At 48.3% G+C, this 25,008-nt stretch overlaps 2 protein-coding genes across 2 annotated transcripts in view; one reads left to right on the top strand and one right to left on the bottom strand.

Moving 5' to 3' along the window:
* Positions 1-18,441, top strand: part of FBXW8 (F-box and WD repeat domain containing 8) — a 114,461-nt gene extending 96,020 nt beyond the window's left edge. Inside the window, exons 9-11 of the mRNA XM_060028099.2 lie at positions 12,210-12,383; positions 14,769-14,879; positions 15,526-18,441. Coding sequence (XP_059884082.1) covers positions 12,210-12,383; positions 14,769-14,879; positions 15,526-15,670 — 430 coding nt within the window. The 3' untranslated portion in view covers positions 15,671-18,441. The remainder of the gene's footprint in view (positions 1-12,209; positions 12,384-14,768; positions 14,880-15,525) is intronic.
* A 4,925-nt stretch (positions 18,442-23,366) lies between these two features.
* The window catches only part of TESC (tescalcin), a 62,928-nt gene continuing 61,286 nt past the window's right edge, over positions 23,367-25,008 (bottom strand). The window contains exon 8 of the mRNA XM_060028098.1: positions 23,367-23,626. Within this exon, the coding sequence (XP_059884081.1) occupies positions 23,549-23,626 (78 nt within the window). The 3' untranslated portion in view covers positions 23,367-23,548. The remainder of the gene's footprint in view (positions 23,627-25,008) is intronic.

The following is a 25,008-nucleotide window of genomic DNA, read 5'->3' as shown; positions in this document are numbered from 1 at the left end:
AGGTGGTGGGCCACTTGGTGGGGTATCAGATCGTGAGGCGGGTCCTCCTTTGTGCCAAATCCCAGACCTCTGTCGTACCAGTGCAGCAGCTTGCAAAAATAATTATTTTGTCAGATAATATTTTCAACTTCTGACCTTCACTACTACTATCTCCCTCCCAGAGAGCAAAAAGATGTGAGTATGCTTTATTGAAAGAAAATACCTGATCTTATTTTCCTCGAGCCCTCCTAAAACAGCTGATACTTCTCATGCTTGAGAATTGAACTCCTCAGTGTATGTCCAGGCAGTTTTTCTCTTTAAAAAAAAAGAAAACAAACTAGGCTTGATAAGTGGCCCCACTTGTGGCACAGCAAATGAAACACATCAGTTTATAGTTTTACTCTCCCATTTTCAGTTCTGACTGAGCTGTACAAAGGCTTCAAGCTTATCTGATAGGATCTACCCACAGGGACCTAACAGCTCTTCGCCTTCCAGGAGAGCAAATGCAGAGGGCTCTGTGGGGCATCCAGATGGAAGGGTTTGGGATTGTAAGTTATGCTTCAGAGTTTGTTGACAGCATGACCATTTAGGTGTTCAACCACAGCTAGGCTCCCAGGAAACCAAAATGGTGTTCCAGAGAAGAGACCTCTGCTTTCTATATAACGTAACCTCATTAGCTCCAGAAGCACAGTTACAGCCAGATTGTCATGACCATTGTCAGCTGCACGTCCTGCTGTCAGTGAGGAGGCCTGTACATACTCGGTAAAGCTGACGTTTTCCTCTGGAGCAGGGCTGCCTGACCGTGCTCCCCGTTGCCAGAGGAGAAGCCGAATGTGCAGTGTACAGGGCTCTCTGGCCATTTTGAAGGCCAGACCTGACCACGTTAAAAGCCATTTTATTAGTAAACCAGTTACGTTTTTTGTGGGGTTTTTTACACCCTTTGTCTTTTTGGATGAAAAGAATAGACTTGGGACTTGGAGTTGGGGAGGGGGCTATCCAAAATGGCATTTAATCAGGGCCACTTGTAGATCTGTGTGCCAGCTATTTGACCACTACTGGTACCGCAGAGGCTTGCCATCATATATAAGATTGTTCTTTATGAATCACATTAACAGTGTTAGCAATATGAATTTCAAACATGGGGCTTAAAAGCACTATACATCTGGAAAAAGGAAGGAATAAGGACTCTAGACTTTTAAGTGATAGAGGTATGTCTTGTGGGGTTTTTCCCAGAGACTTAATAGCTATGAGTAGGAACTCATCAGAGATGCACACCCAGGCTTGTACAGCTTATGTCTTATTTCAGAAGTGGGACGGAGGGGGCAAACACTGTGAAGAGAGCTAGGTGGCTATCACTTCATGACAGATGCAGTTTGAAAACCTTGGAACCTCCATTTTTATTTAAAAAACTGAACTTCTATTGCATTCTCTTAGTACTTTATAAATAACCTGAGAATGAAATGGACTCGAAAGGTACATAAAACTGTCCAAGGTTAAAACAAAAATAATGTTTCTTTAAGGAAATCAGCTTGAGTAACTTTGCTAATAACATGGGTGGAATTTTCTAAGGAGTTGGTTTTTTTTGGGGGGGTGGGTATAAGCTGAAATTAAAAATGAAACAAATAGCTCACCTAGCTTGTCACTAGAGGTTAAGTAGAGTCTGATAAAGATTAAGAGAATGATCAGGGTGGGAACTGAGTTATGGTTGGATTGTACTTTTCCCTCGCTGGGAGGGAAGGGTTATAAAGTGGGGTTATATAGGTGGGGCTCTGCACAAGAGTTTTAACACTACAGATCAATGAGGTTTTTTTAATGCGTATTTTGTCCTTTCCTGCTAAGCCAAGAAGAGTGGTAAGTAACATTAGGGAGGGAGCGGTGTGCATCCGGTGTTAGGACAGGACGCTTGTGTCTTACCACAGTGTCTGTCTAGTGCTCAGAGAGGGCTTAACTGTGTATGTTTTGCATTTATTCTGAGATGCACTTTTTTTTTCTTTACATTTTCACATCTATGAAAATCAAGATGTGTCTTTTATAATAACATCTTACAAATGGCAGCATGTTAAAATATTACATAAAGTAATGGTGCTTCTTGAATTGGATGGTGTTTTCAATTAAACAAAAGTCTGTATTTGTTCAATGAAGGCAAAAATAAATCTTAGGAATTAGAACAGTTATGAGAAACTTGAATGGGTTACCAAGATAAAGTCTGCAGGAAATAGACCACTGTGAGTTTTTTTGTTTTGTTTCTTTAGTTTAACCTTTGGGGTTCACTGAACATTTAGAATCTGTAAATTTATGTCTTCCACCAAATTTGGGATGTTTTTGGCCATTATTTCTTCAGATATTTTTTTCCACACTGATCCCTTTCCCCTCTCCTCTGGAACTTCAGTGATGTGAAGAACAGACTTTTGGTATTATCCCACAGGTCACTGAAGCTCTATTCATTTTCTTTCCTAAGCCTTACATTCTTCAAGTTGCACATATCTACTGATTTAACTTTGGGTTCATGAACTGTTTCCTCTGTCACCTCCATTCTGCTGTTGAACCCATCTAGTGAATTTTTTATTTCAGATTTTATACTTTTTTGGTTCAAAATTTCCATTGTTTGTTTCTCTGCTCAGAATTTCATTCATTCTTATCATTGTACCTTAACCTCATGGAATATAGTTACAATAGCTGCTTTAAAGTCACTGATGATTCCAAAAGTCTGGGTTATTTTAGGGTTGACATTTTCCCTTGAGAATGGGTCACATTTTCCTGGGGCTTTTGGGGTGGGGGTATGTCAAGTAATTTTGGATGTATCCTGGACATTTTGTGTCCACTTTCGATCCTGTTACGTAATCCTCTGGAGGATGTTGAGTTTTGTTTTTGTTTTAAACAGGCAGTCCCCCTGGTTAGGTTCAGACTGCAAGCTGTGTCTTCCCTTCTGTGGGTGGTGATTCCAGTGTCAGTTCAATTTCCAAAACCTTTGCTGTGCTTCTCTGACTGCCCTGCACACGTGCCACCCAGAGGTTAGTCTGAGCTGGCAGTGGTTGAAATCTTACCTGAGCCTTTGCTGTACTGCTTTGGGTCTGCGCCTGGGCCACGCGCGGGGTCGCACGCGGTATCACGGGCTCCCCGTCTCCAGTTCCTCCCTCTCTTCATCCCTGTGATTTCTAGCTTTCAGGGCCCTTGTCCCCTGGGCCTCTGACGAGAAGATGGGGTTTCTCTCAGGGTTTCACCTGCTGGCATCCCTACCACCATGCAGCTCTGTGAATAGGGACAGTCTTGGGGCAAAACCAGACAGAAAAGAGATGGGGGAATCCCCAAAAATGCCACACCCACGTTCTTTGGACTTAGGGGTTTCTCTCCTTGGTTCTTCAGAAAGAGGGTGTTTCTGTTAGCGTTTTAGCTACCACACAGCTGTGCTACAGGAGCTCACACTCGGGGTGAGGCTGTGAGAGAGAAACTCCTTTCCCCACGGCCCCTTCCTCCGTGGCCACTTCCCCCACAATCCACTGTAGTGAGTCAGCTCCCCAGGGTCCTCAGGTGTTTGCTTTTTGTGTTTTGTCCAGAGGTTTGGGTTGTAGCAGCAGAAGACAGAGGCAGTAATGGGCTTACTTTAGGTCAGATGCAGAACTCCTACTCTCTTTAAATAATTTAAATAAACTGTTTAGTTGGCAGTAGAGGGCTGTATTAAAGGGGGTCCCTTCCCATTCTGTTGCTCTTAGTCTTCTCATCTGGGATCTGCTCATTTCTAACGAATGAAATCAGGGATCTAGACCAGAGAATGCTCTGCTGGGGAGAATCAAAATAAGAGTTGGTGATAAGGGTGGGACTTCCCTGGCGGTCCAGTGGTTAGGACTCTGCGCTTTCGCTGCCATGGCCCAGGTTCAATCCCTGGTCAGGGAACTAAGATCCCGCAGGCGGCATGGCGGGGCCAAAAAGAAGAGTTGGTGGTAAGGGCGTACATCAGGTTGTTAGTGGGCTGCCAGAGCAACATGCACTGAGCCAACAAATCCCACTGCTTTTCCTCCTGTAATCTTAAATTGATTTAAAAAATTTTTAGCTTTATTGAGATAGAATTCACATACCTACAATTCACTAATTTAAATTATACAATCCAGTGTAAAGTTCACAAGGTTGTGCAGTCATCACCAGGTCAGGTTTAGAACATTTTCATCACCCCAAATAGAAACCTTGTGCCCATTAGCAGTCACTCTCCATGTCCCCCCAACTTCTCTAGCTCTAGGCAACCACTAATCACTTCCTGCCTCTACGGATCTGTTTTAGATACTTCATATAAATGGAATCATAGAACGTGTGACTTTTTGTGACTGGCTTCTTCCACTTAGCATAATGTTTCCAAGATAAACCTGTGTTGTAGCTTGAATCACCACTTAATTCCTTTTTATGGCCAAGTAATATTCCATTGTACGAGTATACCACATTTACTTATTCATTCATCAGTTAACATTTGGGTTGTTTCCATTTTTTGGTTATTATGAATAATGCTGCTGTTACCATTCAACTACAGATTTTTGTGTAGACATATGTTTTCAGTTCTCTTGGATATATACCTAGGAGTGGCATTGCTGGCTTATATAACCCTATGTTTAACTGTTTGAGGAACTGCTAGACTCTTTTCCAAAGTGACTGTACCATCTTACACCACCAGCAGTATATGGGGGTTCCAGTTTCTCCACATCCTTACCAGTACTTGCTATGGTCTCTGATTATAGCTGTCCTAAAGGTATGATGTTGTTGAACATCCTTTCATGTGCTTTTTGGCCTCTTTGGATAAATGTCTATTCAAATCCTTGGCCCATTTTTTAATTAGGTTGTCTTTTTATTTATTGAGTTGCAAGAGTTCTTTGTATAGTCTGGATACCAACCTCTTATCAGATATGACTTGTAAATATTTCTCCCCGTTCTATGGGTTGTCTTTTCACACTTGATAATGTCCTTTGAAGCACAGAAGTTTTTAATTTTGATGAAATTCCATTTATCCAGTTTTTCTTTGTCATTTGTGCTATTGGTATCATATTGAAGAAGCCATTTCCTAGCCCAAAGTCACAAAGATTTACTCCTATGTTTACTTAAAAGAATTTTTACGATTTTGGCTCCTACACTGAGGTCTATGATGCATATGGAGTTAATTTTTGTATATGGTGTGAGGTGGGAGTCCAACCTCATTCTTTTTTGCATGTAGATATCCATTGTCCTAGCATCATCTGTTGAAAAGACTATTTTTTCCCCATTGAGTTGTCTTGGCACCACTGTTGAAAATCAGTTGACCATAAAATAGAGAGCTTACTCTAGGTACACTCATCTGATTGAAATTTAAAAGGATTTATTAAAGTAAGCTGAATGTCTCTGTGTTTCCATACACCATTTTTGTCCACTGGTGGTGGTATGGGCTGGCTCGTAAGGGTTGCAGAATTTTCGGTCTAGCAGAGCTCTTTAAGACCATCTAATAGCTGGCCCAGCTAAGGAAACAGGTCCAGAAAGGTCGAGCGATCAGTCCAAGGGGCTTATTACTCTTTATGGGCAATAAGCAAAGAACTCTAAACTTCAGAGACACAGCTTTACAATACACAGAGCTCTAACCATAGCCTGCTTGGATTAAACTGGGCAGTTCTACCTGAAAATACATGTCTTTCTAGTTGCTATTAAAAATGAATCGTTCACCAAAGGCCATCATTGGTGCTGTATATATGTTATAGCTACTAATTTGGGCATATAACGTTGTTTTTAAAAATCCTCTTTCATATAGGTTCGATGAGACAAAACAATCATGTTATTGATTTCTTAAAAAAAATGAGTTTTCTTGATTAATTTGGTCATTTAAAAAAAGAGAGACTGTTTTAATGCCGTCTTGCTTGTTCCCTGTATTTTCTGGATAGAAATATAGCTGAAGGTCAGGTCCTTCTTAATGAAACTGCTGAGCCAGAGCCTGAACAGGCTTCATCTTTGCCATCAAATACAGTTTGCCTTATTATTTCATGGGACTGTTTTATCCAAACCAATGGGAAGCAAGCTCTGAGTTGTGACCCCTAATTAGAGAGTGTCGGAGCTTCTCGCCTTGACAAATGCAGAGTTGTGGTGGCTTCTGGTGCTGCTGCTGGCCGTTAGGGAGAGTGAGTGGGGCGTAAATGTTACATTTGCTCCATCTGCAAGTGTTGTAATAAGTTATTCAAAGCGCTCAGCACAGGACCAGCCAGCGCGTGCCTCCCTCTCAGTCGCGGCACGTTTTCCTGCCCATCTGATGGATGCTCCTCTGTTGGAGTCTTTGGAAGGTTCCGGTGTCTTTTGTTTTAATTGGCGGGCTTGAGCTGACTCCTATGGTGTGATTTTCATTAGAGAGGGGCTGGAGAGAGGGAGTGTTGGAACAGCCCTCCAAACCCAACCATGAATATTAAACATAATACAATTACAGCTTTCAGACCAATTTTTTTTCTTTTCAACGGGCAAAGTTGATGAAACACACGCTGGATAGGGATTCGCAGTGTCTACCGTTGGCTTCTTTTTGTCCCTGGAATCAGTTGTCTTGGCATGTTTGTGCCCATTTGCTGTGCTACCTGTTTCCCCACGTCAGGAATTTGATTTGAGCGCTGAGGGTATGGGCTCTGCCAGGGAACGCTGCTGTGCACGCTGGGGCCGCGCCGTCAGGTGTGTGAAGCAGAGATGCATTTCATGATGTGAACTCGAAGGGTTCGCGTGGACTTCGCACCCCGCGCTGTGTGCTATCTCTTTCTGTCAGCCAGAAACCAGAGCAGTGCCTTTTTGAGGAGATGTCTTCTAAGTGCTTCTCCTTTTTCCCTGTGGGGAGAAGTTCGAGTCTGTTTTTTGGCCCATTTTTGTTTTCCTTAGTGATAAAATACACTAAGGCTGTATCTTTTGGTGTATTTGTGTATTTTGTTTGGAGCCATCCATGCCGGTATCTAAATACAATAGGAAAACAGATGGCAAACTTTGAACTTCTGGACCAAATTTGTGTTTGCCTTTGTCTCCTTAACAGCCAAACTGTAAATTATGGAGTATAAATATTCAACAGAGGAGCTCTTTATGAAAATCACTAGAGCAAAATAGACCCTTATTAACCAAATACGCACTGAAAAGTACTCAAGCTAAACATTTCTCCCCCCTCCCCTTTCCTTTTCACGTTCCCATTAGTAAGCAGTGCAGCTGTAGCCTCCAGGCAGAGTTCCTTTCACGGCAACTTTACCTTTTCTCCCTTCTCTAACCCACAAATGCCTAAAGATTAGTGTCTGCAAATGCTGACTGCGGGAGCTCTGGAGCTCTTTGTCTTCTGTGTGCTTCCTGCTCGCTTGGCATCCCTCTGGTCACAGACCCCTCCCTGGGAAGAGGGGAGGCGGGGTGGGGGGGGGGTGTTGATTGGCCTGCTGTACTAAGGGAGCTCTCAGTCAGCCTCGCCGCCAGCAGGGAAGAAGCCATTGACCTCACTCACCCCCGTGTCATAAGACTATAGATTTCTAAAACCCTGTTTTATTTGAAACAAAACATCCTCATGGGAGTGTATACAAGGTATGCTGTGTACAATTTAAAGAACGGAACACCTGAGCATTCCCGCCACCCACCCACCCACTTAAGAAACAGAGTGTGACCAGTACTTGTGAAGGCCTCTGGGTGCCCCTCCCAGTCATGAACGAGTTCTTGTTCCTTAAACAACATGGCAGCGCCTAGAATAAAAAGTAAAAGCCGCATTTATTCCCCTCATTCTTCCATTGAGACTCTTCCCCAAGGTAACTGTTGTTACCAGCTCCAGTATGTCCTTCCAGAATTTTATCTTTAAATTTTTTTAACTTAAGCAGGTAACCTTTTGAATTCAAAAGCACAAAAAAGTATATATAGGGAGAAGTTGTCTCCTGGGAGCTTCTCTTTCCTCAGCGGAGGCTGTGCTGCGGCGTTCTCTAGAGGGTGCCTGCGCACAGATGCGCGCCCCCCTCCCCCGCCCCCCAGCTGCCGTCACGCAGCTGGGCCTGGTGCGCTGGGTGTGACTGTTCGGGCGACGGCTGTCCTCAGTATGTGTAGCTCTGCCTCATTCTCTGATGCCCGTGCAGGTCTCCACTGTACCGGATGTACCGTCACGGCTTTACCTGGCATCTGCTGATAGGTTATGTGCCTTCCCCGTTGAGTCACTCAAATTCATGGCAGTGTAAATACTGTTTCTCATTTTTCCTGTTGGTCTGATTATCAGAAGTCTTTCTGTCTCAGGTTGCTTTTGAGACCCCTTGTGTCTTTTGCGGTTCCCCTACTTTATTATGATACTCTGTAATACGTATTTCTTTTCATTTATTCTGATTAGAGCTCATGAGTGTGAGTACGCCTATCTTTCCTTTTGGAAAAGCATCGGCCATTAACACTTTGAATATCGCTTCTTTGCCACACACTAGATTTTTTTTCTTCTGGGATTTCTTTTGGGCGTAAGCTGGAACCATCATCCCCTTCCATCCTTCCTGTCTCTTAACGCTTCATTCACGTTTTTCATCTGTTTCTCTCTTTGTGCTCCATTCTAGGTAACTTCAGGTTTATTTTCTAATTTACAAATGCTTTGTCTAATCTGTTTCTAGCCTATCTAATGAGTTTAATTGCAGGGATTATGTTTTCGTGTCTAGAAGTTCTATACTGCTTTTTTATAAAGCAAGGTCTCAATACTCCCCTTTGAGTGGACCCCAGTCTTACAGCCTTGCCCCCGTGGTACAGTAAGAGCCAGTCCTGTTGCTTCCTGAGACTGGCACCTGCCAATAGCCTCACTCCTACCGCACATGCATAGAGGCAACCAAAATTGCAACTCGAGCTCTCCAACCTGGTTTTCTGCGTGGGCCCTAGGGAGGTCGCTTACTCTGTGAGCTCAGCAGTGCACTTGAAAGGATGTAGTTAACGTCTTATCCAGCAGTATGAAGTGATTTTCAGTGGGAGGGTCAACAGGGTGCCTGAAACAGAAGCCTCATCTTTGCTACTGAAAAAGTACTGTGGCTAATGGCCTTGTATGTATATATGTGGATGTACATGTATGTTAGATATAGCCTATATAAAACCCTAGAAGCAGAACTGCTAAGTCAAAGTGAAGTATATTTTTTATTTTGTTAGATATTGCCAAGTCACTTTCTTTGGGCTTGTGCTCACATCAGCCGTATAGAAGTACCTCTCTATCCAGGGCTCACCAGCGTGGAAGGGGTCTCGGAGTACTACCAGACTTTACCTTTGCTGGGTAGGCAGGTTGAGTGGTATTACTGCATTGTAGTTTTAGTGCATTCTCATTACCAGTGAACTTGAACGTCTTACAGTGTGTAAAAGCCATTAGTACTTCTTTTCCTGTGAACTATTTTTTCTTTTCTTAAACTTTAATAAAGTTTAATCCTGGGTTATCAGTCTTTACTATAAATTTGAAGGAATTTTTTTTATAAGAAATTAGTCCTCTGGTGCAAACATTTTTCCCAGTTTACCATTTGCCTTGACTTTTTTTTTTTTTTTTGTAATGTTTAGAAAGGCCTTCCTATCCTGAATATTTGTTTTAACTCTCTGAGCCCTCTGTTATTAATGTTGGTGTAATGCATATGGTAGAGCTCCAAGTTGAGAAAGTTGTTACAGGGTGTTTTGCTTATAATTGCGAATTTAAGTGGGATCTTTTCTTCAATTACATTTTTAAAACTAGTGGTTGTACAAAGGATAGTTATTGATTTTGACATATTAAAATACATTTGATTCTGAATTACCTTGGATTGTCAACCCTAATGATAAATTTGTCCACTTCTCTTCTTTTATCTAATTGTATCTAATTTTTTTAAAACAATGTGAAATAATATTGGTAAAAGTAGATTACTATTTTTTAAAGACTTTTCATTAGGAATAAGTGTTCTGTGTCATCAAATCTCTCTTCAGTGTCCACGGAAGTGACCCTCTCTATGGGTTTCTTATTGTCAGAGAGGCATGGTGGGCCACAGGAATGGACATTCTAGACAGAGTCCACTTGCTGGTTAACGTGTTGCTGTGAGTTCTGTTAGTTGATATTTTATTCAGGTCTTAGCACTGGTGCAGATCTGTCGTCTCCGTCATGCTTGCGGTGTCAGGTTTTGCGTAATCACAACGCTGGCTCCATGTAAAGAGTCAGAGCTTTCCTCCCTTTGCTGTGCTGTGGAACAGTAGATGTAGCCCGGGGTTTGGGGAATGCGGGGGGGCGGTCTGTTCCTTCCAGGTTGGACCCATTTTGCTTGTTCTTGTTTTGCAGGGACAGCTTGCTCCTCGACAGCTTTCCCAGCTTGCTCTGTGTTCCTTGATCTATTTGGATTTTCTGTCTCCTGGGGGTTAGTTTTGATAATTCTTATTTTCCTACAATGTCATTTATTCATCTAGGTCTTCAAATATGGAGATTCAAAAAATGAACTCAAGAAATAAAAAACCCAAATAGAGTATAATGATGAAAGAAACTGAATTACTAAAAAGGGGGGAAAATCAACCTACAGAAATTAGGTCCATGTGTGGTTTTTTAATTGAAATATAGTTGATTTACAGTTTTATATTAGTTTCGGGTATCATGTGGGGTTTTTTGTTTCTTTCCTGGCACGTTTTATCAAACATTTAGTAAACTGTATCCTTCTCATCATTTTGAAGTACTCTCAGGCTAATGCTTTTTGCTCTGAAATCTACCTTTTCAGGTATTAAAATTGTCACCTCTTCCTTGTCACATGCAAATGTGCCCTTCGTGTGTAGCATATATTGAGGGGTTTTTTTAAAATCTTTTTCAAACCTGCTTTTTAAAATTATTTATTTATTTATTTGGTTGTGCTGCGTCTTAGTTGTGGCAGGCAGGCACCTTAGTTGCGGCATGCATGTGGGATCTAGTTCCCTGACTAGAGTCTTAACCACTGTGCCACCAGGGAAGTCCCTATATTGAGTTTTGCTTTGTGACTTGAGGCTCTTAAGAGGTGGGTTTGTCCTGTGTGCGTCTGCCCACCCAGCTGACGCAATAGGGCTTTCTAAGCTGTCTGCTAACATTCAGTGTTTGTTTCATATATCCCTCCGTGGCGTGTGTGTCGGCGCCTCATGGCCCTTCTACACCACTTTCTTTCAGAGAGTATCCATGGGTAGCTCACATTGAGTCCTTTTATGTTTAAAAAAAAGTCTTCATTATGCCCTCAAACTTGGTAGGTGAGCTAGGTATAGAATTTCCAGTTCAAATAATTTCCCCTCACGCAAAGATACTTTGTGTCTGTGCGTGCTCATGTACCTGTAAGAGTTTAGGACCTAGAACGTGTTCGAGATGATCCCTTTTCCCCACATTATTTGTGTCAGACATGTTTGTCCAGCTCCCCTGCTAGCTAGCTAGTGGCATCTTTTCAGGGCAGCGACTGTCTTTTCCTTTGTGACTTGCAGCATAGGGGCTGTTAATTTTACCTGTACTGAAATGTTGCCACATTCAGTTTTAGCTCTTGTGGCTTATTTCAGGAACTGTGTTGGTACTTCTAGTGGATAAGAGATTTCTGTCTCATCTAATTTATCCTTATGTGGAAATTCAGCATATACTTGTATAGAAAGTAGTTTTTAAAGATGTTCTTAAAGAAATTCAGATTATTACAAGGTAAGTAATTATCTCAAGACTTTAGATAAGTGACTGCCAAGTGTCCACATACTCTTATCACGATCTGTTATGCTTAGTCAACTGTAGATGCATCGCCTTTCCAAATTCCAACAAGATGGTGATGAACTTAAAAGTTGAGTTAAATTACCCGAAAAGTGTTATTTTCCCAACCAGGTAAGGGTTCAGGTTTCAGACAAATGTAGCTGTTTTACAACTTGCTCTTAACAGACTTTTATATGAACAGCAAAACTGCCATGCTGGGCAGTATACTTACCCTCTGGACAGCCTTCTCAGGCCGACGTCCCCATGGCAGTCAGGTCAGCCTCCATCGCAATGGGCTTGTGCCCAGGGCAGGCGTCTCCCCTGAAGTGAGCAGCAGGGCAGCCAGTGTATCTGTTCTGAGTCCTCCTTATTCTGTGCTTTGAACGGTGGGGAGTGCTCTAAACTAGTTCATTTCTAGTGCCTCTTGGCCTCCTCTGAGAGACGCTAAGGAGGTGGTGAAAGTTTAGTATCAGTATTTAGATATCGTAACTGAGGGGTTTCATACTCTGTTTTCATAGGGTTGCTGTACACAGACCAGGATGGCTGAGGAGGAATTCGTCATTTCAGGCTCTAATGCTAATCTCTGCGCTCATCTCTGGCCCTGCAGGGTGAGGATCCACGACCTCCGCACTGACACGATCGCCCTGTCCATCTCTGCCCACCAGCTCGGAGTCTCTTCAGTCCAGATGGACGACTGGAAGATTGTCAGCGGGGGCGAGGAGGGCCTGGTCTCCGTGTGGGATTATCGGATGAACCAGAAGCTGTGGGAGGTGCACTCCAGGTAAGGTGGGTCTTCAGGTGCTTCCAGTAACCACAGTAGCAGCAATGATGGCATCAGTCAGCCACTGAGCCAGGTACTGTGCGAGTGCTGTCCACACGTTACCACGTGGTCCTCACTGGAACCCTGCAAGTCAGCTGCTGTGAAATGGGCTCAGAAATGGCGCTGGTCACTGTTCAGACTGCCACAGCTCCCAGCTCGGGTAGAGACCACAGTGGGGCAGGCCAGACGGCGGGCGGGGGCACTGCAGGCAGCCCATCCGCCCCCAGGTGGGGCGGGCCCAGGCCCCCCCCCCCATCCCCTCCACTCCAGGAAGTCTTGATCTTCCTTACTGTTTACAAGGGCGCTTCAGACTGAAAGTATTCAGGCTTCAACTAAGGAGGAATTTGTAACTTTAACCTTTAGCTCTAAAATTCAAGAGCTGTTCTCCCAAGCGCAGCAGAGGGCTGTATGGATGTAGGTAAATGAATACTAAGGTGGCCCAGCCGGTTAAACGTTGCGCGCTGGCGTCTGACCTTTAAAGCAGAGGCGGCCTTGCCTGGAGCAGGGGTCGGCTGGAGCGGACCCGAGGCTCTCCCCTGTTGCCCACATCCATCCAGCCCCCATGCCTGTGCGAGACGGGCACCGAGCTCCCCTGGCTGTCCCTCAGCACCTCTGGGATGAGACGTGTCCCCACTAACTGCAGAGAGTGATAAAATGAAGACTGCTCACAAGTCCAGCTTAAGTACGAGGTCAAAAGAGGAACTGGTTTCTTCCTTGGAGGGTGGCCGTAACCGGTGCTTGGGCCTGCATCTTTCTCAGACCACGGTGGTCTCCACGCTTCTTGGTTGGCTCTGTCCCTCCCTGCCTGCTGTGGTGATGCACTGAGTTGCCACCAGGTGGTGCCAAAAGGCAACTAAAACTCACGCTTGGGAAGCCCAGAACCGTCTGCCTTTAAGGACACCCTTCTGTTTTAAAGAGCTGGCTTGACCTGGCCTCCAGGACAGCCTCCTCAGCAGTCCAGGCCCCCAGGGACCGCCGCCAGCAGCTCCGTTTAGTTCACTAGGCCTGCACTCCAGCAGATCTCATTTCTCTCCCTGAAAAGCTGCACTCCCTCGGATGGGTCATTCAGGGGAAGCCAGGCTAAGCGAGGTCGTGCCCAGAACTGTCGTCCTGTCCCAGCCTTCCTAACTCATTTGTAAGTGCACATGCGGTTCTCACCAGTGCTTAGTGGCTTGTCCCAGAGGCGGCCACCAAAGCAAGGCTCCCGCCCGGGTTCTCGTGCTCACGCGCGTCCTCGCGGCACAGCGTGCTGGTGGGCCTGATTCCCTCTCAAGCTCTGGTCCCGCTGTTGCTCGGTCTCCTGCCCTCCCCAGCCCACTCTCCCTTCCCTGTCCTCCTCGCGGCTTTGTTTTCCATCCCTCCTGCCTCACTGGGCCCTGAGCGAAGTCCTCCAGCCACACTTTCTCCAGTTGGTGCTGCAAACCCCGACTCAGGCACCCCTCTTGAGAGAATCCTCTGCTGTGGCCAAGACGCCTGTCCCTGCCTCTGGCACAGCCGTGGCTCAGCCTGAAGGGACTCCTCCTCAGCCCCTCCGTGCCGCCCTCCGCCCTTCTGCAGCGGCCTGGCTGCCTTTGCGGTCCGTGCTGCGGTCTCCTGTTCCTGCTGCCAAGTGCTGAATTCTGTGTCTCCTCTTGTGCTCTAGAAACACTGGTTATTTTTTGTGGGAATGGATCTCACCTTCTTAACAGTTGGGAATCCCTCTGATGGCAGGCATCTGCTTGCATTAGACATCTTTCTTATCCTGTGTCTCCTGGCTCAGTGCTCCGCTGGAAAAAAGTTTTTAGAATGAACAAAAGCCTTTGCTACATAGGTTTCAAGCCATTTTGTTCCAAAACTTTCTGAATGGCTTTCACAACCCAGAGTACACGTATCATTTGTAGCCTCTGACTTCAGGACTGGCGGGCCTGTGTAGGGCACCGCTCAACACAGCCTGCTGCTGGGGAACCTGGCTCGGAGAGCTGGAGTGACTCGCCCAGGGCCGGCCGGCCAGCCGGGGGGGCAGAAGTGGCGCTGTTCTCCACTGCGTGTGTCCGAATTGTCTCAGGTTGTTTGTCCTCTGTGTCCCAACGCACCAAGGTGTTAGGGCATCAGCCAGTGAGCACAGGGATGTTGAGACGTGTTTACAGAGTAGGCTTGGCGTGGGGCCTTCTCCAGCTAGCTTTGGGAACTGAGGCAGACACTGCCCCTCTGGGGGCCCGGTTTCCTCCTCTGTAAAAGAAAAAGCTGGCTTAGGTGGTTCTAGAGTCCTTTGCAGCTCCAGACTTCCGAGACCAAAGCAGCAAAGGTGGGATGTGCTGAGTTCCAGTGGACTTAACCTTGACAAGCGTTCTCTCCCATCTGTTCCAGACACCCCGTGCGGCACATCTCCTTCAACTGCCACAGCCTCATCACGGCCCACGTGCCCTACGAGAGGGTGGTGCGCAACGCCGACCTGGACAACTTCGTCACCCACCGGAGGTCAGTGCTTGGGCTGGGTTGGTCCAGGTTTGTAGGAGTTCAGACGAGACGCTCTTAGCTTGATTTTATTAATAGAACATCCCAGGCCACATTGGTCCGTACAGGATGGTACCCTCAGGCTTAGCCGCGCTTTTCATAGAAGTCAGGAGCGCACATGTACATGCGGGCAGGATGGCGTCAGCCAACAACACGTGCCAAGAGCCCAAGGCAAAAGGCTTAGGGACCTGTGGTGTTGAATACCAGTGACAGAGGCAAAGCAGACCGGGGCACGGACCCGTGGCCCCTGCATCGGCAGGCGGGCTCTCAACTGCTGCGCCACCAGGGAAGCCCGGGACCCTTTCTGATTACTACTGGCCTGGCTTCCAAGCAGCCTCGTGTGAGGCCTTCCCTGAGGCTGACCCTTCCTGCCTCCCTGTTCAGACAGATGCCTCCCAGCACTCAGTTCCCTCCATCAAACTTGTCTGCTCACCTGTTGGTCTCTAGTCGCGGGATCTGGAGCGTCCGTAACACACTGTGGGGCCGAAGCAGACGTGTGTCACGATGACTCGCTCTCCTGTCTCCAGCACGTCCCTGCTGCAAAGACAGAAGTCACTGGGGGGGCTGGGGACCAGGACTGACCCTGCCGCCGTCTCTGTGCTTTCTCTAGACACCGGGGGCTGATCCAGGCCTACGAGTTTGCAGTGGACCGGCTGGCCTTTCAGAGCACTGTGCCCATCTGCCGTTCGTCCTGCGACACCATACCGGGTTACAACTATGACCTGGTGCTTGCTTTTCCCTGTGACAACAGTTAGAGAACTGTCTCATTTGGGAGCTGGGAGAAACATGGGAAGAACCAATTCTGTGTATTTTAGAACTACAGAGGAGCACCTCACTAGGTTTTAAGTGTTGGGGGAAAAAAGCAACTGCAGGGCGCGCTTATGTGACCCCCACATCTTCCTCTACTGCCTTTGCTTTTCTCCTTTGCCAATTCATTTTTCTCCAGCTGCGTTTGTCAGGGCTCGTTTCATCTTACTCTGTTCTCACTCTCACTCAGGGCTTTCAGTACCACACACTGATGGCTCAGATTTGTACCTCCTTCCCCCACGCTCCTCCACCGCAGCCCTGCATCTGCTCCCCACCTGTCTCAGGAGTGTCGCCCGGGCCCAAGCTGGGACCTCCCCACATCGTTCTGTACACTACACACAGCCCTTGCTCCAGCTCTGAGAAAGGCCCTTCTGCACCCCTGCTCATCCTCTTTCCTGTCTCCAAACCCTTGCTTCTTTGGGGGCCTTTGGACATGCTAGTCTCTGAGCCCTTGGATCTGGATCTGAGACCATCTCTGGGTCGTCTTCTCTGACACCATCACCCAACCTGGGAGAGCAGTGCTTTTTCCTGGTAGATTTTAACATGGTTATAATTATATATTTATACAACTACTTCATTAATAACTGTTTTGCTGACTATTGTGTCTGCAATGCACGATACAAAGTAGACACTTTCTACGTACCGTAAACACCCATCCTCCGCGTGGGGTGGAAGGTGATGGGTTCTGGAGTAGAGACTGAGAAGGGGAGAACGCGGAGGGACCATTACGTTCAACCACCGAGCTAACACGGGGCAGCACGAGAGGCTGCTTCCGTGTGATAACTAGCTTCCGTTTCCAAGGATTAAGAGGGCAAAGCCTTGCGTTACTCACGATTTAGACTGTTGTGAGCAGCAGCCGCCGTCTACTGTACCTTCAAAACAGCAAAGCAGAAAACTGACAACTACTCAGAGAAACAAAATCCATGCCCATGCTGGGTGATGCGGCGGATTTACTTAATTTATAAGCGTGACACGATGGATGTAGGTAGGATTCTGTCCCTTTTCAAATACCCACAAAACATGCATAAAAAATGACCATGTATGAAGGCCACAAGGAAGATCTCAGATTACACAAAGAGCAATACCAGACAGGTCCAATCCGGTGCCCCCAGTCCCAATGTGGTACAATTAGAAATCAACAAAAAGCTAAACAAAAACATACACCTGGAAGCCCCAGGCACTCCTGAATTAACTTGGTTTTAAACAGGGAAAGAAAAATGGAAAATAGAAACTCTCCAGACCAGGGTAATAGTGGAAGCACTGAACACCAAGACCCAGGGGACGAGGCCCGAATGGGCGGGGAGACGTCATGACTTTATAGAAAATAAGACAGAAAAACAAAGTAGAAAGAAGGAGTTAAATCCTTCTTTAAAGGAGTTAAAAAAGGATAAAAATACTTTAATGAACTAGAAAACCAACAAATAGTGAAGTTGATCATAAAGCAAAGCGGAAAGCAGGTTTTTGGAAAGACAAAATATACGACTCTTGATAAAGGAAAAAAAAGGCACAAGGGACAAACCGAGTATTTTCAGCATGGGAATCACTTCCTCACTTCCCCCCGATCCAAGAGCGAAGTGAAGCTTTCCTGTTGTTCACAAGCGTACGCAGTTGGGAAATGCACCACTACGCAGAGTCCTACAACTTTTTGAGTCGTGAGGGTTTTGGAAGGTTTTTCAAATTAAGATCCTCAGTCATAAAAAAATCCACATCCAACTAGACAGAGCCACATAGAGAGCCGCGACCGGGAACCATCCCCTCAGTCGCGAGAGCACTGCTTTCCTTCAGGCTGCCTTCCCCGGAAGGCAGCTGTGTCAGGAGGGTTTTCTGCTTCCTTTCAGAAAACCCAGTTACTTCATAAACGAAGCCAACGTGCAGTGGGCAAATGGAGTACGTACTTTATTTACGCTCGCTGCCTTGTGCTGCTCTGACCCCCTAGTGACCTCGCTTTATACGGTTTTCACCTCTCACAGTCTTAATGCAACTGGACCACTGCGGAAAGTTTATTTTTCCTTTCAAGAAGTAGCCCCTTCCAGTCTCATTTCACAGTTCATTTTGCAGATACATTCTCCCTCCTAGCTTTGCAGGAATTAAGAGTAATGGAAGAGTTCAAAAGAAATTCGACCCAGAAAAATTTTACTGAAAGTAAAAACAGTTTTAAACTACTTTCATTCACTGCCAACTGCTGGTCCAGTGTAAATGTTACAAGCATGGGGTTTTTCCTCCCAGCCTGTTGATAACATCTCCCATTCACGGAAACCACCTGGGTTTTGTGAAGGAGGTTTATTGGACCCAAATAATCTCCAAGCACACCACTTTCAGTCAGTGTTTTTTGCTTTAAACCTTACATTCTGGAAGAAATAGCCTGATGGGGAAAGGATCAAAGTTCCTTTATGAACCAACATTTACCAGTGGCTTAAAAAAATCTTGGCCCATGTCCACCCCCATCTGCTCACCCCATCTTACCTTGGTCTCCGTTGGCTATTTTGTGGGAGCTTCTTTGCAAGTTCTGACTTCTTAGTTGACTTATCGTCTCCTTTTCTTCTGTATCTCTTCTGCTTTTCAAACTCGGGCCCCATGTCTCCCCTAAAGACAGAAGAGACTCAGATATGCCGCTGGGGGAGCCAGAGGGCCAAACACCAGAAATCTCTGCCCTGTCTTAAAACATTGTATGACTTTGTTTTCTGCTTTATAACATGTCCATGTTGGTTCTAGTATTAAATTTTTTAAATGTATTTATTGCTGATATTACTTGTCACCCTGGCAAGGTGTGTGGTGACAGTCCCCTGGCATACCACTTTACCAGCTTCCCCCCACCCTGGAAATCTCACCTGACATGCTGAATAGTTTTTCCCAGAACCACTATTAGAGGGCCTCCTAGCCCAGGATCCAAGAAACCCACACAACCATATGTGAAATTGTGCATCAGGGCATTTTCTGGGAGGAAGTATGGCTCTGTCATGAGGTTCTCCAAGCGGCCGCTAGGCTGTGCTTTGCAGCCCAGGCAATAATCCATTTGCAGAGACACCCTAGGGCCAGCAACACCTCCCCTACCAAGGCTGCCCAGATTCAGCTGATTCGAGGAAAAACTGAATGTCCCCAACAGTGGAGTTTTGGTCCTTTCTGTGCAGGAGAGCTGACCACCGCAGGATGAAGTCCTCCGTACCCCTCCTGGGAACCAGAGGCCCGCGTTTGAGGGGATAGCGCGTCCCACTCTGCATTCAAATGACAAACGCCGGTCACTGCAAACAAACTTCGCTCAGCTCGGAGAGAAACGGTTTCCTGGTAGGGGCACAGCCTTCGCCTTAAGGCCGTCCACGGCCTGTCAGGACGGGCAGGTCTACGAGAGTGACTGAGGCGGGGGCCGGCTGGCTCTCCCGACTCGGACCTTTGCTCTGGGCAGCAGCTGTGGCAGCCAGGAGCGTGTGGTGCTGGCCACCCGTCTGCAGCGCCCTGAGCCTCGCAGACCTGCCCACCTCACCAGCGGCCAGGCCAGATGGCTCCCTGGCTGCTGCAGTGGGCAATGCAGCGATTTGGACGGAGGCTGCCTGGGATGGGCAACGGCACAGCCCCTCTCGCTGGGCTCCGGCCTGTGCCATGCGGGTGCCAGCCTGCTCTCTGCCTCTGATGGTGGGCAAGGGCTTCCAGGCAGAAGCTCTGTGCCGGGGACCTTTTCATCCCCTAGGAAGGCAGGGCAGGCTCCCCCCGCCCCACCACTGTTCTCCTGTCCCCTCGCCCGGTGCTAACACTAACGCAGCCGCCTCGTTTCTCTAAGATGGAGGCGGCCGTAAACTGCTGCTCGGCACATCCTCCAGCCTTACTGCTGCCCCTTGGGCCACTCCTGGGGTAAAGACCAGAAACCTAGCCCCTTGCTCACTTGGTCAACATGCAGATTAGAAGGAAGAGCAGCCGCCGTGTGCCCGTCAGAGTCCTCAGTCCTGCTGGGGCCAAGTTCATCCGCTGCCGAATCCCTGCTGGTACTTGTTCACTGATTCCAGAAGAGCCTGGAGACAAAGGCAACACTGACGCCCTGGGAAGTCATGGTGAAAACCCCGGCCCCTCCCACGCAACTCTCCAAGGCCTTCCCAAGGTCGCTGTGTGGGAGGACAGCTTGCAAAGCAGGTGTTTGCAGAACCCTTGCCAAGGCAACTTGTGTCTTTAACTCTCCATCAGCCTGCGTCAGTCACTGTGCCGCCTGCAGTTCAGCTCCGGCCTGGTGAACCACAGGCAGTGGAGACAGGTTCAGCTGCTCAGGGACAAGGATCCGATCCATACATGACGCACATGGAGAACTTGCCAGTGCCTGGGATCAGAAAAAATGCAATGGTTTTGCTAAAGTCTAGCAGCAAGTCGTTCCCTCAGAGGATGCTTGGCCACAGTTGGAAGCTGCTGTCATCTTACTGCGTTCCCTTATCCATAATTCATGTTTAACGTGGCTGCAGCAGCTCTCCCCTGAGCTGCTCGTAGTAGATTTCCATTACACAGCCCTTTTGTAAACCTACCAAATTGGCGTGTTTGTGTCAAACTGCCGTATTCTTTTAACGGCCAAAAGCCCAGTTCTGGTAACTTTTCCCCTTGGTGATATGCTTTCAACCCAATTCCTGGGAAACGGGTGGAGAACATGGAGAGAGGTGACCTCACCCTCATCCCGCAGGCTGCACTGTCCCTGCTCCCCGTGTCCTCCACCCACACACACAGCCTGACGCCCTCGAAGCACTGACTTCAGATATTTGACTTAGCACTGATTAGTCACAGGGATATAATTCCTAATAAAAGGAAAACCGGGGCTTCCCTGGTGGCGCAGTGGTTGAGAGTCCGCCTGCCGATGCAGGGGACGCGGGTTCGTGCCCCGGTCCGGGAAGATCCCACATACCGTGGAGCGGCTGGGCCCGTGAGCCATGGCCGCTGAGCCCGCGCATCCGGAGCCTGTGCTCTGCAACGGGAGAGGCCGCAACAGTGAGAGGCCCGCGTACCGCAAAAAAAAAAAAAAAAAAAGGAAAGCTGTAAAACAAGTGCATTTGTTAATTTCTCAACTTTTAGAACAAACATCACCTGCTTCAGGCTGCTTCAGATGGGGGGAAGGTGCTACACTCCCTCAGGGTCTCTGCAGCCAGAAAGCCCCTCCTGGGCACGCCCACCAGTCCGGCCGGTAAGGGGCTGTTTCCGAGCTTCCAGCCTCCAGCCTCTGCAGACCGCACTGCCCAGACAGCCGTCCTGAGATGCGTACCCAGAGCAGTGACCCTCGTTCTTTCTAATCAAAGGCCAGCAGACTGGGGGGAATAACCACCCTTCCTAGGAGCAGGTCCGCACCAACTAATAGTTGACCCCATCACTCCCGGAACCACCAAATGAGTGAAAACACGTCACGCACACAGTGCCCTGGGAGCCGGCGGGGGAGCCCCAGGCGGACTCTGGCCCGCCCTCTGGTGGAAATGAGCCCCAACCCTGCCGATTAGATGACATCCTCAGTGACGGTGAACAAACAGCTTGGTTTTGAGCAGTATGGACTGGGCTCAGGCTGAATAAATCTCATTTTAATTAGTTTAGGTAAGCGGATGCTCAAAGCTTCAAAGACACGAGGCCGGCCCTCGGTGGTCTGAACAAGGGCAAACGCTTGCCTGTGCCCACAGTGGCCATGTCTCCCAAACGCAGGCTCTGCAGGGGGGCTGATGGAAGATCTATTACTTATAAAAACACTTTACATTAATGAACTGCCTTTGTTGAGAAGAAAATGGAAGCAAATTGGGAGAATCCCAGAAAATCCAGCCTACCGTGGCCACACCAGCAGTCCGTGCTGCTCTGTAACTCCACGGGTCCCTGGCAGTAGTGCGGGGCAGGGGAGGGCACGGGGACGCACGCTTCTGCCAGGCTGCAAGGGTCTCACTGGAGACCCGTCCTGGACGATAGCTAACCAGCACCTAAACAGGACCAGATCTCTCCACACCAGTCCTTTCTAAATTTCTTCCGTGGGCAGCCAGGCACCCAGGGGTGTGAGCAACTGATCCCAGCAGCAGGAGAAGGGGGGGAGTGGGGAGGGCAATCACATCCCACTTTCCCACCCCATTGCCGGCACCTGGAGAGTAAGCAGCACAGCCTTGGCCCTGACCTACTGCTTTGAAAATGTCAAAATATTTGTGGAATTAAGCACAAGTCTAAATAAGAAGCAGATTCTACTGTGTAGCACAGGGAACTACATCCAATCTCCTGGGATAAACCATAATGGAAAATATTAAAAAAGGAATATATATATATATATATATATATGTATAACTGAGTCACTTTGCTGTACAGCAGAAATTAGCACAACATTGTAAATCAACTATACTTCGAGTTAAAACATAAAAATTTTAAAAAAGTTAAAAAAAGCAGAGCTCTAGAAGTGACTTCAGACCGCTCTCTACTTACCAGAAATGGGGCCGCGCTGCCCCTGGCCGCCTGTCAGGCGCATCATGGAGACTGGCGTTCCTCAGGCATGGCTGGGGTCGGAGGCCCAGCCTGGTCCACCGCAGGCTCACTAGGGAGGGATGCCCGCGCCAGCTCTGTCTAAATGATGAGGGTTTCTCAGCTCCACTGCCGCCCTCGGGACGCCTGCTGGCTTTTAAAAACTGACGTTAATCCCGTCCTAAGCAACGTGTGCACAACACAGCTGGGGGGTGGGGGCGGATGTCAGAGGAAGGACCATCATGACTGCCTCAGGGAAGGGAAGACCAGGTGCTGGGCATCGGATGAAGACTCCAGGGGGCGCCTGTTACATTCTGAACCCCACACCATGTGGGTATAAGATAGATAAAGCACACTTAATATCAAAACTGAATTACAAATTCAAGAATGCAAATAATAGCAATAGCTAATTATCAGGGGAACAATTATCAGGGGAACTTTTCTGGAAGGCTAGGAAGGTGCCTCCCAGTGAGTGTTGATGAAAGCAACAAGCCTGGAATGTAAACAGTGACCAGTGACCACGGTGATGGCAGCTCTCCCGAGTGAGTCAGCAGGTCACCAGGGCACCACCGACTGCCAGCCCTCTGCTGACTCATGGGCTACTGCCACCAACCGAGATGAATGACCTTTGTTTCTTCCTCCCCTCAAACCCCACTGCTGGAAGGTGACAACGGGAGTTGTGGGAGATGCTACCTCCCCTGCTGCTGCTGCACTGGGGACAGTGGAGTGCAGACCATGCAGCCGGCCCCCATCCTGAGGAAGGGCCGCAGGGCACACCCAGCCTGTTCCCGCCAGGCCGGGACCGCTGGCGGCCCCAGCACCATGGGGTGAGCTCGGGCCCTCACTGCAGCTGGCCCAGGCTCAGCTCCACTTGTCTCCTCCTTGGGTCTGAATATCCGGTCGTGGCACCAAGGAAGCCCCCCGCCGCCCCCCCCCAAGTCCCGGCCCCCATGGAGTGAGGAGCTGCTTCTCCTTACTTTCCTGCCTAGGCTTGCGAAGGCAGGTGAATTCTCAGCACTCATGCGGGGAAAACAGCAAATATTTAACCCACAATAAACCAGAAAGGAAGGGAAAAATAAATCCGCTTGCAAACCAGTCTCTGAAGACTTGCTGCTGCTGCCCCTCGCTCCTCATATAGTCAGCCAGCCTTGGGCCGCCAAACGGCCAGGCCACGTGCATGGACGTGGGGAACAGACAGGAGCCAGGTTCATTAACAAACCCTTTTTCTATTTTATTGGAGATAAAAACAGCAAAGCCCCATGTACCATACCCTGCGGGAAAAAGAGATGAGCGAGGGATGTTGACTATTTACAAAAGCTGTAGCAAAAGGGCCCCCGTGGGCCTCGCTGCCCGGGTCCAAGTGCGGGTTCTCCATGGGGGAGGGGCGGTCAGTGGCACAGGGCGATGGTTTCCATGTTAAGGAAGCGGACGTGCATCTTTGTCTCGATGTCTATCCCCTGCCAGATCTGGAACAGACGGAGCAGTGTGAGCGGGCTTCCCCACCGGAGTCCTCGGCCACATTCCCACCCGCCCTCCTCCGCCACCCACTGAGAAGCTCCCGCAGGTGGAATCCAGTGCGAAGCGTGGAAGAGAAACTTCCATCTGCCTTTTTGCTGGTTAATTGGGCTGACATTTGGATTCTTTATGGATTGTCACAGCAAGTTATTATTAAGTACTGAATCCAAGCTCTTAGCTGAAGTCACTTGAATCCCACCCGCCACTTCAGGCTCTATGATTTTCATGCAAATTCCTTAAGCCCACTAAACCTCCTTTCCACCAGAAAAGTGTCGAGACCACCACCTGTGCTGCCCGTTCACGGAATGTTTTGGGGGCTCCAGGGGAATCATGCACGGAAGCGGTTTATAAACTGTTAAGGGCTGTGCAATTATAAGGTTTCATTAAGCCATCATAAATTAAAAGGTCACAACAGTTAGGTCTTCCCAGGGATAGGAGGTCACCGTGTTCCAGACAGACAAGGCTCATGCCCAGGAAAGGTAATTTCTGCCAAAGCCCACATCCATCACCACATACCTGCTACTGGCACTGCCATCACGGTCCATCCTGGCTAGGGCCCTAGCGGACACTCAGGCCACCAGACCCTGTATCTGCCACACTAGGAAGCCCCAGCGCGGGCAGGACTGTGCGCCCGCCAGCTCCTTGGCCACTCGGGGCCCAGGAGGACCACAGATGGAGAGATGGCGGGCAGGATGCAAACAGGAACGGAGGGACGTGGTGGGCAGTGACTTGTCACTGTCTCCCTGCTTATGTAAGAACTTCAAACTCTCAAGCTGTCGCCCTCAACATCTCCAGGGACAGCCTTGAGGCTGGGGAAAGCAGAGCCCTGTGGGCACCCAAGTGGCAGGGAGGCCTCAGCACATTTCCTGCCACTGTCACATGCCTACGGTCCGCCAGGTGCTTTCCTTGTTAGGTGAACAAGATGTTCCCAGGAGAAGATACCTGGATGCCAGGGTGGGTGGTTTCTGCCAAAGGCCGGGTGATGCCAGGTGTCAAGAGGCTAGTGGTGGGGCTCAGAGAATGGGATGGGCCGGCTGGTCAGGAAAAAGTCCCACGGTGCAGAGGCAACGGCCTTGGGAACACTAGAGGCGGGGCAGCGGCGGGGGCGGCCTTCTGGGGAAGAAGCTTGGTTTCTGAGGCCAAAATTGGATTTCATCCTATCTTCTGGCTTAAAGCAGCCATCCCTCCTCCCTAACCTTCCCTGGCCTCCCTGATCTTCTAACTCCTTATTCTGGTTCTTGCTTGGGTGTCATCACTTTTCTGGAGCGCAGACCTCAGAACAAGCCAAGGTGGCCTGTGGCACCGACGGCAGCTCAGGCGCTCCCAGTCTGCC

The sequence above is a fragment of the Delphinus delphis genome, chromosome 13 (genome assembly GCF_949987515.2).
Source record: "Delphinus delphis chromosome 13, mDelDel1.2, whole genome shotgun sequence".
Lineage (NCBI taxonomy): Eukaryota > Metazoa > Chordata > Mammalia > Artiodactyla > Delphinidae > Delphinus > Delphinus delphis.
The sequence above is the reverse complement of the archived record's forward strand: the minus strand, read 5'-3'. Positions and strand labels throughout refer to the sequence as shown.